Source organism: Alosa alosa, chromosome 18, assembly GCF_017589495.1.
Source record: "Alosa alosa isolate M-15738 ecotype Scorff River chromosome 18, AALO_Geno_1.1, whole genome shotgun sequence".
NCBI lineage: Eukaryota > Metazoa > Chordata > Actinopteri > Clupeiformes > Clupeidae > Alosa > Alosa alosa.
In genome coordinates, this window is record NC_063206.1 from 4461764 (window position 1) to 4476763 (window position 15000).

Consider the following 15000-nt stretch of genomic DNA (forward strand, 5'->3'; position numbering starts at 1 on the left):
CCAAGGGGGCATCAGAACCATGTCTATGTACAGCTCTGGGGGGACTTGAATTTCCCCTTGGGGATCAATAAAGTATCTATCTATCTATCTATCTATCTATCTATCAATCATCAGAACCATGTCTATCTATAGTTCTGGGGGGAATTAGATTTGCAGAGGGGCCCACACACCAGTCAAGTCAAGTCAAGTCAAGTTTATTTATATAGCACATTTCATACACAGAGGTCATTCAATGTGCTTTACATAAACAAAACCAAACGATAATAACAAATAAAAAAGCATAGAGGGCAATATAGTCAAAGAATAGTTAAAAGGTAAAGATCATAATAAAAGAAAACATAAAACACAAGGTAAAATCATTTTAAAAATAAAAGAATAATTAGTAAGCAAAACAAAACAAAAGTAGTAAAAAAGTAATAAAAACAAAGTAGAATAATTATCGAGGCAGATTCAGAATTTGTAACTCGGCACAGTTAGCAGAAAGCGTCTGAGAACAGTTTGGTCTTAAGTCTAGATTTAAAACCAGTGTTGGATCGATGTCAGTTCCAAAGGGAGCAAAGCAAGTGTATTTATATAGCACATTTAATACTCAGGGGCAATTCAATGTGCTTAGCAGGGTGAACAAAGGCAAAGAATAGTAAATAAAGACAACAGCTTTAAAAATTGTTAATGAATAGTGACAACATTTTTGGACAAACCAACTACATCCGTCTCTTGTCAAATACAGCTCCATTTACACAGATGATGTAGTAGGCCATGCCACGAGGGACTTGTGACTGCAAGAGCGGCGACCAACTCCTCCTGTACCGGAACAGTCCCTGAGTAATGCTCCGTCATGTTTTTACTCTCCTCGTGACTTCAAAAAGGGCCTTCTGACAGAGCCGTCTCTGCCTTTGCAATCCCGACCGTCCCAGGCACGCGCGCATGGAAACGTGCGCTCCGTACAATTAGAGAGAGGTGCTCTCTATCAGAGGAGCGCCCTCTGGCGGTGATAATGAGGTGGTGCACAAACACAAACACAGCGCAGGCGAGTGACGTCAGTCCACTGCGACTGCTCTATGAGCCCAGGCTGAGGTAGCTAACCAGCTCTCCAGCTCAGCTCAAACTGAACCAACAAAATGGTAAAGTCGGGGAAGCTTCGCTCCGGGACGGCACAGAAATTAAAACGATGGAAAAAAGGGCACAGCAGCGACTCAAATCCCGAGACGAGTCGCTACCGACAGGCGGCCAGAAGTCGTTTCTTCAGTCGGCCCTCCGGTAAGTGCAGCGGTGTTAAATCACCCGGCCTACATGCGGACCACACGTGGGTACCAAGACCCAGCGATCGCGTACAGCCACGCAGGCAGCATAACAACAGTAAAGCGCTGAGTAACTTAGTCAGTGGAAAGTTTACGCAGAATATTTCGTATAAACAGGACAGAGCGGTGACGTTAGTGATCTATAGCAGTTAACATTAACTTTTGTCATCATGGTAATAGCCAAACGTGAAGTTAGTTGGATGGTCGAGGCTAACATTAATATGAACGATGGCTAGCTAGCGTTAAGACGTTTTCTGCCGTCCTGTTAGTCGTTTTCTGCCGTCCTGTTAGTCGTTTTCTGCTGTCCTGTTAGTCGTTTTCTGCTGTCCTGTTTTCTGCTGTCCTGCCGTAAGATATCTGCGGGTAGGACAGCCCCAGTTCATGCTGTATTGATCTAGAATTATATATAACCGCATATGCTATAACCGTAACAGCAACTACCTTTGACTGTTTTGTTGACATCTCCAGTAGTTACATGCGCACACACTCACGCAACATCACCACACACGAATTACACTTTAATCACAAACTCTTATGAAGATGAAGAGCAATTAGTAGATATTGCACCTTGGAATATATTGTAGAAATAAAATGTACGTTGCTCTTTGCCTTTAGGGCCCTTGTAAACAAGAATCGCAGGTTTGCAGACCAACTCAGTATATGCACAGTCTATTTCCGAAGTGTACAAGAAAAGTCTAACAATGGCAGATGCCAGTAACCAAAATAAACTTTGCATCATGGTAAACACAGGCCCCAAACACAGGCAGTCATGGTCCACTGGCTGCTGATCTTATCAGGCTTAAGGCAACAGGTCTTTCGGGTCAGAGGTCACAATACTGTAAGCCGAACTGAGCATTCTCTCTGAGGCATGTAAGGAGGAGCTTCAGAACTCAAGTGGAAATAACAGGAGGAGTGTTGGAAATATGACATTTCTGCTAGTTTCATCCAGCTGATTTAATACAGATGAACAGAAATTATTGAGTGTGTGTGTGGACTACAGCAGGTGTGTGCGTGTGTGTGTGCTGTCTGTCAGTGGATGCTTTTAAGCTGCATAATGACCTATGTGTGTGTGTTATAGAGAAGTGTAGTCTGACAGTGGACACTCTGAAGCTGCATAATGAGCTGAAGCTGCCTAATGAGCTGTATGTGTGTGTGTTTTGTAGTGAAGAGCGATCTGACAGTTAATGTGCGGAAGCTGCATAATGCCGTGTGTGTGTTGAGGTAAAGATCTGACAGTGAATGTGCTGAAGCTACATAATGCCCTGTGTGTGTGTGTGTGTGTGTGTGTGTGTGTGTGTGTGTGTGTGTGTGTGTGTGTGTGTGTGTGTTTTAGAGAAGAGTGGGCTGACGGTGGACGCTCTGAAGCTGCATGATGACCTGCAGGGCGGCGCTGTGGAGCTGGGGGAGGATGGCGAGGACATGGACGAGGCGGAGCAGGCTCTGTCCCAGCGCTCTGGCGCCACCTTCCTGAGCGGAGTGTCCGACTGCTCCAACCTCTCCTTCCGCAAGGTCCAGCGATACTGGGAGTCCAACTCGGCCGCACACAAGGAGGTCAGGACCACACACACACACACACACACAGCACCACACCTCCCATACTCTACACACACACCTACATACAACAAACACACACACACACACATAGTACCACAAAGCATCACACACACACACACACACAGCTGCACACTTGTCTTACCACAGACACTCACACACACACACACACACCTGCACCTGCACCTGCATACTCCACCTACACACAACACACACAGATACCCATTACAGCATCACACCTACACAGTTTGGCCTAGTCCTACTACCCTCACACACACATGCTGTGGTCCACACACACATACACACCCCATTCTAGCAATGTGCACCATCTTCCACTACTATCCTGTGCTATGATTGGTCCTCTGTGTGACTGCTGTGCTGTTTAGTCCACCAAGAGAACGCTGCGGGCTGAAGGATTCTAAGCTCGTGTGTGTGTGTGTGTGTGTGTGTGTGTGTGTGTGTGTGTGTGTGTGTGTGTGTGTGTGTATGTGTCTGTGTCTGTGTCTGTGTGTGTGTGTGTGTGTGTCTCTCTGTGTGTGTGTGTGTGTGTGTGTGTGTGTGTGTGTGTAGATCTGTGCAGTGTTGGCGGCGGTGACGGACGTGATTCGTACTCAGGGTGGGAAGGAGACAGAAACGGAGTACTTTGCTGCACTGGTGAGTCCCTCTTCCTCCTCTTCCTCTTCCTCATCCTCTTCCTCCTCCTCTTCCTCTTCCTCCTCTTCATCTTCCTCCTCCTCTTTCTCCTCCTCCTCCTCTTCCTCTTTCTCCTCCTCCTCCTCTTTCTCCTCCTCCTCCTCTTTCTCCTCCTCTTCCTCCTCCTCTCCTCCTTCTCTTTCTCCTCCTCTTCCTCCTCCTCTCCTCCTTCTCTTTCTCCTCCTCCTCTTCCTCCTCCTCCTCCTCCTCTTCCTCCTCTTCCTCCTCTTTCTTCTCCTCTTCCTCCTCCTCTTCCTCCTCCTCTTCCTCCTCCTCCTCCTCTTTCTCCTCCTCTTCCTCTTTCTCCTCCTCTTCCTCTTCCTCCTCTTTCTCCTCCTCTTTCTCCTCCTCTTTCTTCTCCTCTTTCTCCTCCTCTTTCTTCTCCTCTTCCTCCTGCTTGACCACACATTTTTTGTTCTCTCTCTCTCTCTCTCTCTCTCTCTCTCTCTCCATCTCTCTCCATCTCCATCTCTCTCTCTCTCTCTCTCTTTCTCAGATGACTACTCTTGAGGCTGTAGAATCCAGTGAGTCTCTAGCTGCAGTGGCCTACCTGCTAAACCTGGTGCTCAAGAGGTTAGACACACACACACACACACACACACACACACACACACACACACACACACACATGCAGACACACACACTCACACATGCTGGGGCTCCCTATTCCTGGGGGAGATGAGTTCATATGAAGCTGGTCCAGCTGTTTGTCCTCACTAATTGGTTGCTGGCACTATTTACTGAAGCTCTGTGAGCTCTGAACATGCTACTTTGTGTGTGTGTGTGTGTGTGTGTGTGTGTGTGTGTGTGTGTGGCTGACAGGGTTCCCGTCCCAGTTCTAAAGAACCGGTTCTCTGATACAACCAAAGCCTTCATGGACGTGATGTCATCGCAGGCCAACAGTGACAGCAGCTCAGCACTGCGCTGGGTTAGTATGACACACACACATACACACTTAATCACTACATATGTAAACATACACACACACACACACATGCATTTCATCATTACATATGTAAACATATACACACACACACATTTGCTAAGAGACACAGACACATACACACACCTATATCTGAGCAGAAATCTTACAAGTATGTGTGTGTTCTCTCTCAGAGCTTTTCTTCTCAGCAGATATGAGTGTTAACTGTGTGTTATATGCTTGTGAGTGTATGTTTAGGTTACTAATGTTTGTGTGTGTTATTTAGGGTTTTGTAATGTAATGATGTTTTTATATATTTGTTTTTTGCTGTGTGTGTGTGTGTGTGTGTAGATCCTGTCATGTCTGGCACTGATGCTGAAGAAGCAGGATGTGAGTGTGTGGAGTTACCCTTCCACCCTACAGGCCTACCACGGGCTACTCAGCTTCACTGTACACTCCAAACCCAAGGTCAGAACACACACACACACACACACACACACCTCCACCCTACAGGCCTACCACGGGCTACTCAGCTTCACTGTACACTCCAAACCCAAGGTCAGAACACACACACACACACACATCCAACAACAACAATATTTTTTTTTTTTTTTAATTCTTTTTTGTGTGTGTGTGTGTCACAGGTGCGTAAAGCAGCACAGCAAGGTGTGTGTTCCATCCTGAGAGGGAGTGACTTCCTGTTCTCAGACAGCCGCCCCGCCCACCACCCTGCTGCCGTGACAACCGCCAAATTCTGCTGTAAAGAGATCGAACAGGCAGGAGGTAAACAAACCCAAATAACCTCATTCACTCACTCACTCACTCACTCACTCACTCACTCACTCACTCCTCACTCACTCACTCACAGTGAGTGAGTGTCTCTAGCTCAACAGAAGTCTCAGACTCAAATGGCCATTGGCTGTGTGTTTTTCCATCAGGCAGTAAAGAGGACACCACCACGCTGCATGTGCTGGGCCTTCTGAAGGAGCTGCTGCCCTGCTTCCCCGTCGGCTCCACCAAGAGCTGCTGTGAGACGCTGCTCCGCGTCATGACCCTCAGCCACGCGGTGAGCACACACACCTGATCTCAAATGCCTATCTATGAATATCACTGTTGCCTGTTTCTATTCTCTTTCTGCAGTGTCATGTTGTGTGTTATGTCTATGCTGATGTGTGTGTGTGTTCTCTCCCCCGCCCCACAGCTGGTCACTGCAGGAGCCATGCAGGCCTTCCACAAACTCCTCAGCTCCCAACCCAGCAGCTCCCCCCTGTCTGCTGAACTCAACGCACAGATCATCAATGTAAGAGACACACACACACTGGCTGTATAATAGGGCAATGTCTTCCATCTTGAATATGTGTCTTTGTTTATGACGTGGGTGTGTGTGTGTGTGTAGGCACTCTATGACTACCTGCCCAGTGAGAATGACCTGCAGCCTTTGCTTGCCTGGCTTGCAGTGATGGAGAAGGCACACACACATCTGGCCAGGTAAGCCATTTTTCTGTGTGTGTATCAGTGTGTATTATGTGTGTCCTGACTGTGTGTGTGTGTGTGTATCAGTGTGTATTATGTGTGTCCTGACTATAGGCTTTTTTTTTTAACGGTCTGAAACGGATGGTTTAAATAGATGTACAATGTGGCCAGTTCAAAATCGTTATCTTGACGGCGTAATAAGTTCGTCAGATGCCAGGCGCGTTGTTCAAAAGGGTTGTTTCTTAATCAGTCATGGGTGTGTTGTGGACGTGACATCCGTTGAACCAATGAGAGTGACCTCTGTCATTGCCCTTAACAGCAAGCAGCGCAACATCAACCGCTTTGGTATTTCAACAGTCAGCGCATCTGAAGGAATCTGCTGGCACCCCAAACCATAGATATATATACGTAGACGCCGCACTGGACTCCAGAACGTAGCCTATGGCACTGGCGCCGCCATGTTGCTGAGGGCCACAATCAACCGATAGATCAGTGGAGGCCAATGGAGAAACTGGTGTCTGAGTGGAAATGATCAGAGAACAGACCCTGTGGGCTTTAAGTATAAGTATGTATACTCTTTTGATCCCTATATAAGTATATAAGTATATAAGTATAAGTATATATACTCTTTTGATCCCGTGAGGGATATTTGGTCTCTTATCCCAATCCGTGAATTAGTGAAACACACACAGCACACAGTGAACACACAGTGAGCTGAAGCACACACTAATCCCGGCGGTGAGCTGCCTGCTACAACAGCGCACTTTCGAGGGAGCAGTGAGGGGTTAGGTGCCTTGCTCAAGGGCACTTCAGCCGCGCCTACTGGTCGGGGTTCGAACCGGCAAACCTCCGGTCAAAAGTCCGAAGCGCTAACCAGTAGGCCACGGCTGCCCCACCTTTGCCTTTGTACAAATCGTAGCGCCTTATAGAAATACGGGGATGGCCGTTTTGTGTTTATGTGTTTTGTTGTTGTTTTTGTTGTTGTTGTATTGTGATGTTGTATTGTGTGTGTTGTCTTATAAAGGCTTGTAGAGAACAAGTTTGGAGTTGGTGGTGACTAGTGGTGCGGCTAATTTTGCGTCGGTTAACCATGGTTTTGTTGTGAAGACAAATGAATAATTCTGAAATGTAATGTTACTCATGTAGTCATCCAACATCCGTAGCCTATTATCTGTCTCTTATTAATGTTGTCAAATGCGGTCATTTGAATGTTGGTTGTCAAAAAGCTTGCCGTAGTGAAATGGTAACGTTCGAAGTGGCAAAATTTAATGGCGTCATGACTTTATAGCCCAAAACTCCTTCAGCTCATCATTAGTCTCCATTCATTTATGGCGAGTGTTGCCCCTACCAATGTGGCGGCCGCGTTGACATATTCCTTCTAATAGAACTCAACGGACAATGCGGCATCTATGTGTGTATATATCTATGCCCCAGACTGTGTATGCAACACTAGGATCCCACTGAGTTTGCTCTACTACAGCGTGTGTGTGACTAGCAGAGTATAGCCTACATGCATCTGCACTCGTGTGTCTGTGTGTGTGTATTCTGTGTATCCTGACTCTGTGTGTGTGTGTATTCTGTGTGTCCTGACTCTGTGTGGTGTGTGTGTGTGTATTCTGTGTGTCCTGACTCTGTGTGTGGTGTGTGTGTGTGTGTGTGGTGTGTGTGTGTGTATTCTGTGTATGTGTGTGTGTGTGTGTATTCTGTGTGTCCTGACTCTGTGTGTGTGTGGTGTGTGTATTCTGTGTGTCCTAACTCTGTGTGTGTGTGTGTGTGTGTGTCCTAACTCTGTGTGTGTGTGTGTGTGTGTGTATTCTGTGTGTCCTGACTCTGTGTGTGGTGTGTGTGTGTGTTCTGTGTGTCCTAACTCTGTGTGTGTGTGGTGTGTGTGTGTGTGTGTATTCTGTGTGTCCTGACTCTGTGTGTGTGTGTTCTGTGTGTGGTGTGTGTGTGTGTTCTGTGTGTCCTGACTCTGTGTGTGGTGTGTGTGTGTGTTCTGTGTGTCCTGACTCTGTGTGTGTGTGTGTCTCAGTCTGCAGAGCTCTCTGTGTCTGGCCCATCTCCCACGATTCTTCTCCATCGCTATGAGCTGTCTGCTGTCGCCACACACTAAGGTCGTCTCCACGGCAACACAGGCCATGAAGGTGAGCCAGAGGCCTTGACTCTGCGTGTGTGTGATCTCATTCTGTTTGTGTTTGTGTGATCTAATTGTGTGTGTGTGTGTGTGTGTGTGTGTGTGTGTGTGTGTGTCAGACTCTCCTAGAGGAGTGTGTGTCGCCCCACATGTCTGAAGTTGGACCAGTTCTGCCTGGTGCTGCATCAGGGAACCCATCACACATCGTCAAGATGTTCCGGTAAGTGTGTGTGTGTGTCCAGCTGAGGTTGTGTGTGTGTGTGTCCAGCTGAGGTTTGTGTGTGTGTGTGTGTGTGTGTGTGTGTGTGTGTGATCCTAGATGTTCCGGTAAGTGTGTGTGTGTGTGTGTCCAGCTGAGGTTGTGTGTGTGTGTGATCCTAGATGTTCCGGGAAATGTGTGTGTGTGTGTGACCAGCTGAGGTTGTGTGTGTATCTTAAATGTGCTCATTTGACCACCTGCTCACTGCACATCACACAGCTGTAGGATTGTTCACTTGCTTTACTTACACCCAACCCAGGAGACAAAGATGACTTATTTAGTGTGTGTGTGTGTGTGTGTGTGTGTGTGTGTGTGTGTGCAGGTGTGTGGAGGAGGGGCTGTCTTACAGGTTCCATGCATCCTGGCCGTTTGTACTCCAGGTTCTCGGTTGCTTCTACAGGGGAGCTGGAAAACAAGCTCACGCCATCATGGTCAAGGTGTGTGTGTGTGTGTGTGTGTGTGCGATCCTATTAATAAGCCCTTGGTTTATGGTCCACATATTTGCTTTTCTGGTGTTTTTATAGTGAACAAATTTTCTTTAGTGTGTCTGTGTGTTCAAATCATTCACATGTACTCATTTAGCAGACACTTTTATCCAAGTGTGTGTGTGTTTTTGTGCGTGTGCCCGTTTGTGTGTGTGTTTTTTTGTGTGTGATTGTGTGTTTTTGTGTGTGCACGTTTGTGTGGGTGTGTGTTTGTTTTTTTTTTTTTTGTTTTTGTGTGTGTGTTTTTGTGTGTGTGTGTGTGTTTTGTGTGTGTGTGTGTGTGTGTTGTGTGTGTGTGTGTGTGTGTGTGTGTGTGTTCCTGCAGAGTCTGCAGTCTCTGTGTGATCTGCGCTCCACTCCGCGGTTCCCGTTCGGTGGGGAGTTGGACTTGGCTGTAGGGGGCGCTGTGGAGAGCATGGGACCAGAACTGCTGCTGAAGGCTATACCCCTGCTCATCACCGGACACCAGTGAGTGTGTGTGTGTGCTCTTGTATGACCTGAGATTGCTGATTTGGGTGAGTGAGTGTATTTTTTGTGTGTTTATGTAATGGGTGTGTTTGTGTGTAGGGACGACCTGGAGTTCCCTCGTAGCTGGCTGGTTCCGGTGATTCGGGATCACCTGAAGAACACCCAGCTGGCCTTCTTCTCCTCCTACTTCCTGCCCCTGGCCAACACACTCAAACGCAAAGGTGTGTGTGTGTGTGAGATGCATGTTATTTGAAGAACATATCATTCAATTTTAAGCAAAACATTCCCACTATACTCAGTGTCTAAGTTATTAATAACTTACTATTAATGTGTGTGTGTGTGTGTGTGTGTTTCAGCTGAGGAGCTGGATCAGGCTGGACAGAAGCTGGAGTCTAAAGTCTATCAGACTCTAGAGCAGCAGGTAAAGTGTAAATGTATATCTGCATGTACTCTTAATGCCTGCAGACATTGATATTTACATGTAGATTTTTGTTTACATTGATGTTTACATTTTTGGCTTCTGTCTGTGTGTGTGTGTGTGTGTGTGTGTGTGTGTGTGTGTGTCCTCAGATCTGGACCATGCTGCCCGGGTTTTGCCAGCGGCCGACTGACGTGGTGGGCGGGTTCGCTGGTCTCGCCCGCACCCTTGGCTCCGCCCTCAACGAGCGCCCAGACCTCCGACTGCCCATCTGCCAGGCGCTACGCACACTCATACGGAGCGCAGAGACCGGTACACACACTCACACACACACACACACGAGCGCCCAGACCTCCGACTGCCCATCTGCCAGGCGCTACGCACACTCATACAGAGCGCAGAGACCGGTACACACACACACACACACACACACACACACACACACACACGAGCGCCCAGACCTCCGACTGCCCATCTGCCAGGCGCTACGCACACTCATACGGAGCGCAGAGACTGGTACACACACACACACACACACACACACACACAACACAAACCATCAGTCCTCGCTAGCACATTTGTTTGCAGGGGATAATTGAGTTCACACACATTTTTAACCATAGAGTGGACAAATGTGGACGCACTGAAGAGCAGGTTTGAAGTTCTGTGTGCGCCGCCATAAATCACTCCAGAATCTACCGATGTCCAGATGAGATGCAAAAGAATCCGTCCTCCTCACATGTCATGACCAGGGAAAGGTGACGTCTGAGTCCCAACACATTTTTTAGACCAGACGCTAAGGCTGATGACTTCACTTCCTGTTTACAGCTGAGGAGAAGGCGGAGCTCGGCCGCTTCTCCAAGAACTTCCTGCCCATCCTGTTCAACGTTTTTACCCAGAAGCCCCCAGAGTCGGACAGCGCTCCGTACAGACCAGCCGTGCTGGACACCATCAGAGTCTACCTGACCGTCACAGAGCCCGAGGTGCTAACACACACACACACACACACACACACACACACACACACACACACACACACACACACACACACACACACCATCAGAGTCTACCTGACCATCACAGAGCCCAAGATACTAACACATATACACACACACACACGTACATGTACATACACACAGACACATACACACACAGACACATACACACACAGAGAGACACACACGTACACGTACACACACAGACACACACGTATACACACATTCGCACACACACACACACGCATACACACACGCGTACACATACACACACGTACACACACACACGTATACACACACACACAGTAATATTTTTTCACCACTGTCCCATTTGACTGACATTAACATTGCTGGATGATGCTTCAGGTCATGTTTTGTTTTTTTTGACCCACTCCACCTCTAAAACTGTGTGTGTGTGTGTGTTTGCGTGCGTGCGTGTGTGTGCAGCTGGTGTGTTCATTCCTGCAGAAGGCCACAGAGAAGCTGAGTGGTGCTGATAGTTCTGAGTTCACACGGTAAGAACACACACACACACACATAATCACTCTCTCACACACACACACACACACACACACACACACACACACACACACACACGTTAAACTCTTTCACTCTGATGCTCCCCTTAGTCTGGCTGTGATGGACCTGGTGGTTGCCATGGCACCCTGTGTCGATGAGGCTACTATGACCCAAACGTACGAACTCATCAAACCCTACCTGGAGGTGAGACACAACCACACCTACTGAACCTTACCTGGAGGTGACACACACACCCCTATTCAAACCTTACCTGGTGGTGAGACACACACACACACCTATTTAAACCTTACCTGGAGATGACACACACACACCTATTTAAACCTTACCTGGAGATGACACACACACACCTATTGAAACCTTACCTGTAATTGACACACACACACACAAACATACATACATCATTAGTAAAACTCTAGCTCAAAGTAAGATTGTCATATGTACGATTTGTTCTAATCTATTGAAACTTTGGTGCGTGTGTGGTGGGCGTGTGGTGTGGTGTGTGTGTGTGTGGTGTGTGTGTGTGTGTGTGTGTGTGTGTATAGAGTAAGGAGGTGGGTGTTCAGAAGAAGGCCTACCGTGTACTGGAGGAGATGTGTGGGGGGGGGAGGCCAGTCGCAGCTTTGTCATCAACAACCTGCAGCAACTACAGGGGGCGCTACTGAGCAGCCTCAAGACCGCAGCCTCCCCAGCCAAGAGGGTAAAACACACACACACACACACACACACACACACACAATCAAGCATGCCAATGCTGAAATGTTCAATAAGTTAAACAAGTTTCTGTTCTCTGTTGTCTGTTTAGGTTTAGAGTTCATGGTTTCATTTAGTGTATTCATTTTTCTAATCTTCTCTTCTTTTCTAATCTAATCTTCTCTCTCTCTCTCTCTCTCTCTCTCTCTCTCTCTCTCTCTCTCTCTCTCTCTCTCTCTCTCTCTCTCTCTCTCTCTCTCTCTCTCTCTCTCTCTCTCTCTCTCTCTCTCTCTCTCTCTCTCTCTCTCTCTCTCTCTAGCCGAGGTTAAAGTGTTTGATTCACATTATGAAGCAGCTGAAAGAAGAACACAAAGATTTCATCATCACGTTACTGCCAGAGGTAACACACACACAGAAACACACACACACTTTCTCTCTATTTCTCTCATTTTTTACTCAGTTCTCCATTTGTCCATCCCAAACGTACTTTTGAACTTCTGTGTCTGTGTCTGTTTCTGTGTGTGTGTGTGTGTGCAGGTAATTATCTGTACTAAAGAGGTGTCTTTAGGCGCTCGTAAAAACGCTTTCAGCCTCCTGGTCGAGATGGGCAACGCCTTCACCCGTTTCTGTGGCAATCAGAAAGGTACACGTGCAAACAAACACACCAATCAATTCTTATTAAACATTTAGTGTGTATTAGTATTTATTTGTGGATGTGTCACGCTGTGTGTGTGCATGTGTGCGTACGGCAATATGTTGGCAATACACACACATTTGTGGAGAACAAGGCACCTTAACCCTTCATGTGCACTTTTGGGAAACTCCTTTTAAGATGCATATCCTACTCAATCCAAATAAAGAATTGTGTGTGTGTGTGGTAATATTGGGTTGTGGATTTGATCTTGCGATGATGCATATGCTACTTGTCAAGCATTAAAGTGTGTGTGTGTGTTTCAGACGCACTGGAGGAGTTCCTGAGCGTGGTGTATGTGGGTCTAACTGGAACGGTCACCATGATGACCTGCACAGTACTCGCCCTCAGCAGACTGGTCTTCCACTACAGAGGTGTGTGTCTGTCTGTCTGTCTGTCTGTCTGTCTGTCTGTCTGTCTGGTGTGTGTGTGATGACCTTGTATATGTGGTTGTAGACTCCAAATATGTTGGAAGATGGTTGAAACGTGTGTGTGTGTGTGTGTGTGTGTGTGTGTGTAGATTCCATCGAGTCGTCTACGTTGGAGCAGCTCCTCCATAACGTGTGTTTGCTGCTGACGTGCCGCACGCGTCAAATCCTGAAGGTCGCACTTGGCTTCCTCAAGGTCATCCTGTACGTTCTGGACGTCAAGACCCTCGCTGGCCATCTCACTGTCATGGTTGGTCTCTTGCTCACACACACACACACACACACACACGCTCACACGCACACATACTTCTCCACACACACACACTTCTCCACACACACGCTCCAATGTACACTGCCATATGGTATCTCTCAAATACACACCCTCAAATCCTGTACTCATATTGATAGTAAATTATACTCGTATTTACAATGAAGTGTTTATAGTTGGACTAAGCAGTGCTCTCTCTCTCTCTCTCTCTCTCTCTCTCTCTCTCTCTCTCTCTCTCTCTCTCTCTCTCTCTCTCTCTCTCTCTCTCTCTGTGTGTGTGTTTGCGCTCTCAGATGGAGGCCATTGGGAACATCAAGGATGACATGCGTCGCCATTTCAGAGGCAGCCTGAAGAGCATCTTTACTAAACTCATCCGCAAGTTTGGGTACGACACACACACACACGGCAACCTGATGGAATGAGATTATAAAGGATATTTTACCTGCAGAGCATTGTAAGGTTCATACTCTGTGTGTGTGTGTGTGTGTGTGTGTGTGTGTGTAGGTTTGAGCTGGTGAAGGACATGTTGCCTGCGGAACATCATAAAGTCTTGGCGAACATCCGGAAGGTGGAGGCGCGGTCTAAGAGGAAGAGGGAGGCCCTGAAGGCAGAGGAGGAGGGGTCAGACAGTGAGGCCGACGCCCCCAAAGCCAGAGGAGACAGGTGGGAGGAGCTACATAATTATGTAACTGGAGTGAAGGGGTCTAATCTGTGTGTTTGTGTATCAGTAACTCAAATTGTGTGTGTGTGTGTGGCGATGCTGTGCAGTATTGAGGATATTCTGGCAGACAGCGACTCTGACATGTCTGAGGAGGAGGGGCCTAAGAAAAAGGCTGTAAAGAAGACTGTGAAGAAGAAGGGCGGGGCTTGGCTGAAGGAGGGGCTTAGCGATGAGCCACTTAACTTCCTGGATCCTGGAGCTTCACAGAGAGTTCTGGGTAAGAGACACCCCTGTGTGTGTGTGTGTGTGTGTACGCATTTGTACATTTACATGAATGTGTTTAATTGGTGTATTTGTTTAAAAATGTTAATGTGTGTGTGTGTGTGTGTGTGTGTGTATCAAGCCACAAACCCTGAGGTGAAGACCCGTAAGGCGCAGCACGGCTTCAAGGTGACATCAGACGGACGCCTCCTCATTGAGGATGAGGAGGACAAACAGAAAAAGAGCAAAGGTGTGTGTGTGTGTGTGGAAATGCCCACTGTTTTGATAAGTGTGTGTCTTGTTTATGATTTTTTTAATCTGTTCTGTTTTAATTTCATCTGCTGATATTGTGCGTGCGTGTGAGGTGAGTGCATGTGTGTGAGTGCATGAGTGTGTGTGCTGTATAGAGTGAGGTAGCCACTCGGAAGCTTGTTGTTTTTAGCATTATCATTTTAACACTTACTGGTTCATAAGAACAAATCGTAATGGACAAATGATTGGAGTTTTTTGCAAATACGGTTCAAATTAGGTCTAAGTGAAACAGCGGCCGTCAAACCATTTGGTTTGGAGAGTTAACATGTATTTACTATGTTGCTACCAAAATGCTACAGCAACAATGAAGTGGACTACAGTGTGTCGCTTGCCTGATGCAGCAAATAGGGCGGTGGAGAGGTATCCATGGTTACAAATAACTCTTAACTCACTCCCCTCGACCTCGTGTAACTTTACATTACAGTCATAGTGCCCAAACAGCTGGTTTATATT

At 47.1% G+C, this 15000-nt stretch overlaps 1 protein-coding gene across 1 annotated transcript in view; it reads left to right on the plus strand.

Moving 5' to 3' along the window:
• Window positions 1–1030: 1030 nt before the first annotated feature.
• Window positions 1031–15000, plus strand: part of rrp12 (ribosomal RNA processing 12 homolog) — a 19236-nt gene continuing 5266 nt past the window's right edge. Inside the window, 30 exon segments of the mRNA XM_048269801.1 lie at window positions 1031–1257; window positions 2632–2849; window positions 3420–3503; window positions 4039–4115; window positions 4365–4470; window positions 4816–4932; window positions 5109–5247; window positions 5403–5530; window positions 5666–5764; window positions 5861–5952; window positions 7970–8081; window positions 8191–8291; window positions 8653–8767; window positions 9141–9283; window positions 9383–9504; window positions 9640–9704; window positions 9854–10013; window positions 10530–10684; window positions 11144–11211; window positions 11326–11419; window positions 11779–11851; window positions 11854–11933; window positions 12246–12326; window positions 12464–12569; window positions 12884–12991; window positions 13138–13295; window positions 13607–13698; window positions 13818–13976; window positions 14082–14251; window positions 14378–14485. Of these exon segments, the coding sequence (XP_048125758.1) occupies window positions 1119–1257; window positions 2632–2849; window positions 3420–3503; window positions 4039–4115; window positions 4365–4470; window positions 4816–4932; window positions 5109–5247; window positions 5403–5530; window positions 5666–5764; window positions 5861–5952; window positions 7970–8081; window positions 8191–8291; window positions 8653–8767; window positions 9141–9283; window positions 9383–9504; window positions 9640–9704; window positions 9854–10013; window positions 10530–10684; window positions 11144–11211; window positions 11326–11419; window positions 11779–11851; window positions 11854–11933; window positions 12246–12326; window positions 12464–12569; window positions 12884–12991; window positions 13138–13295; window positions 13607–13698; window positions 13818–13976; window positions 14082–14251; window positions 14378–14485 (3469 nt within the window). The 5' untranslated portion in view covers window positions 1031–1118.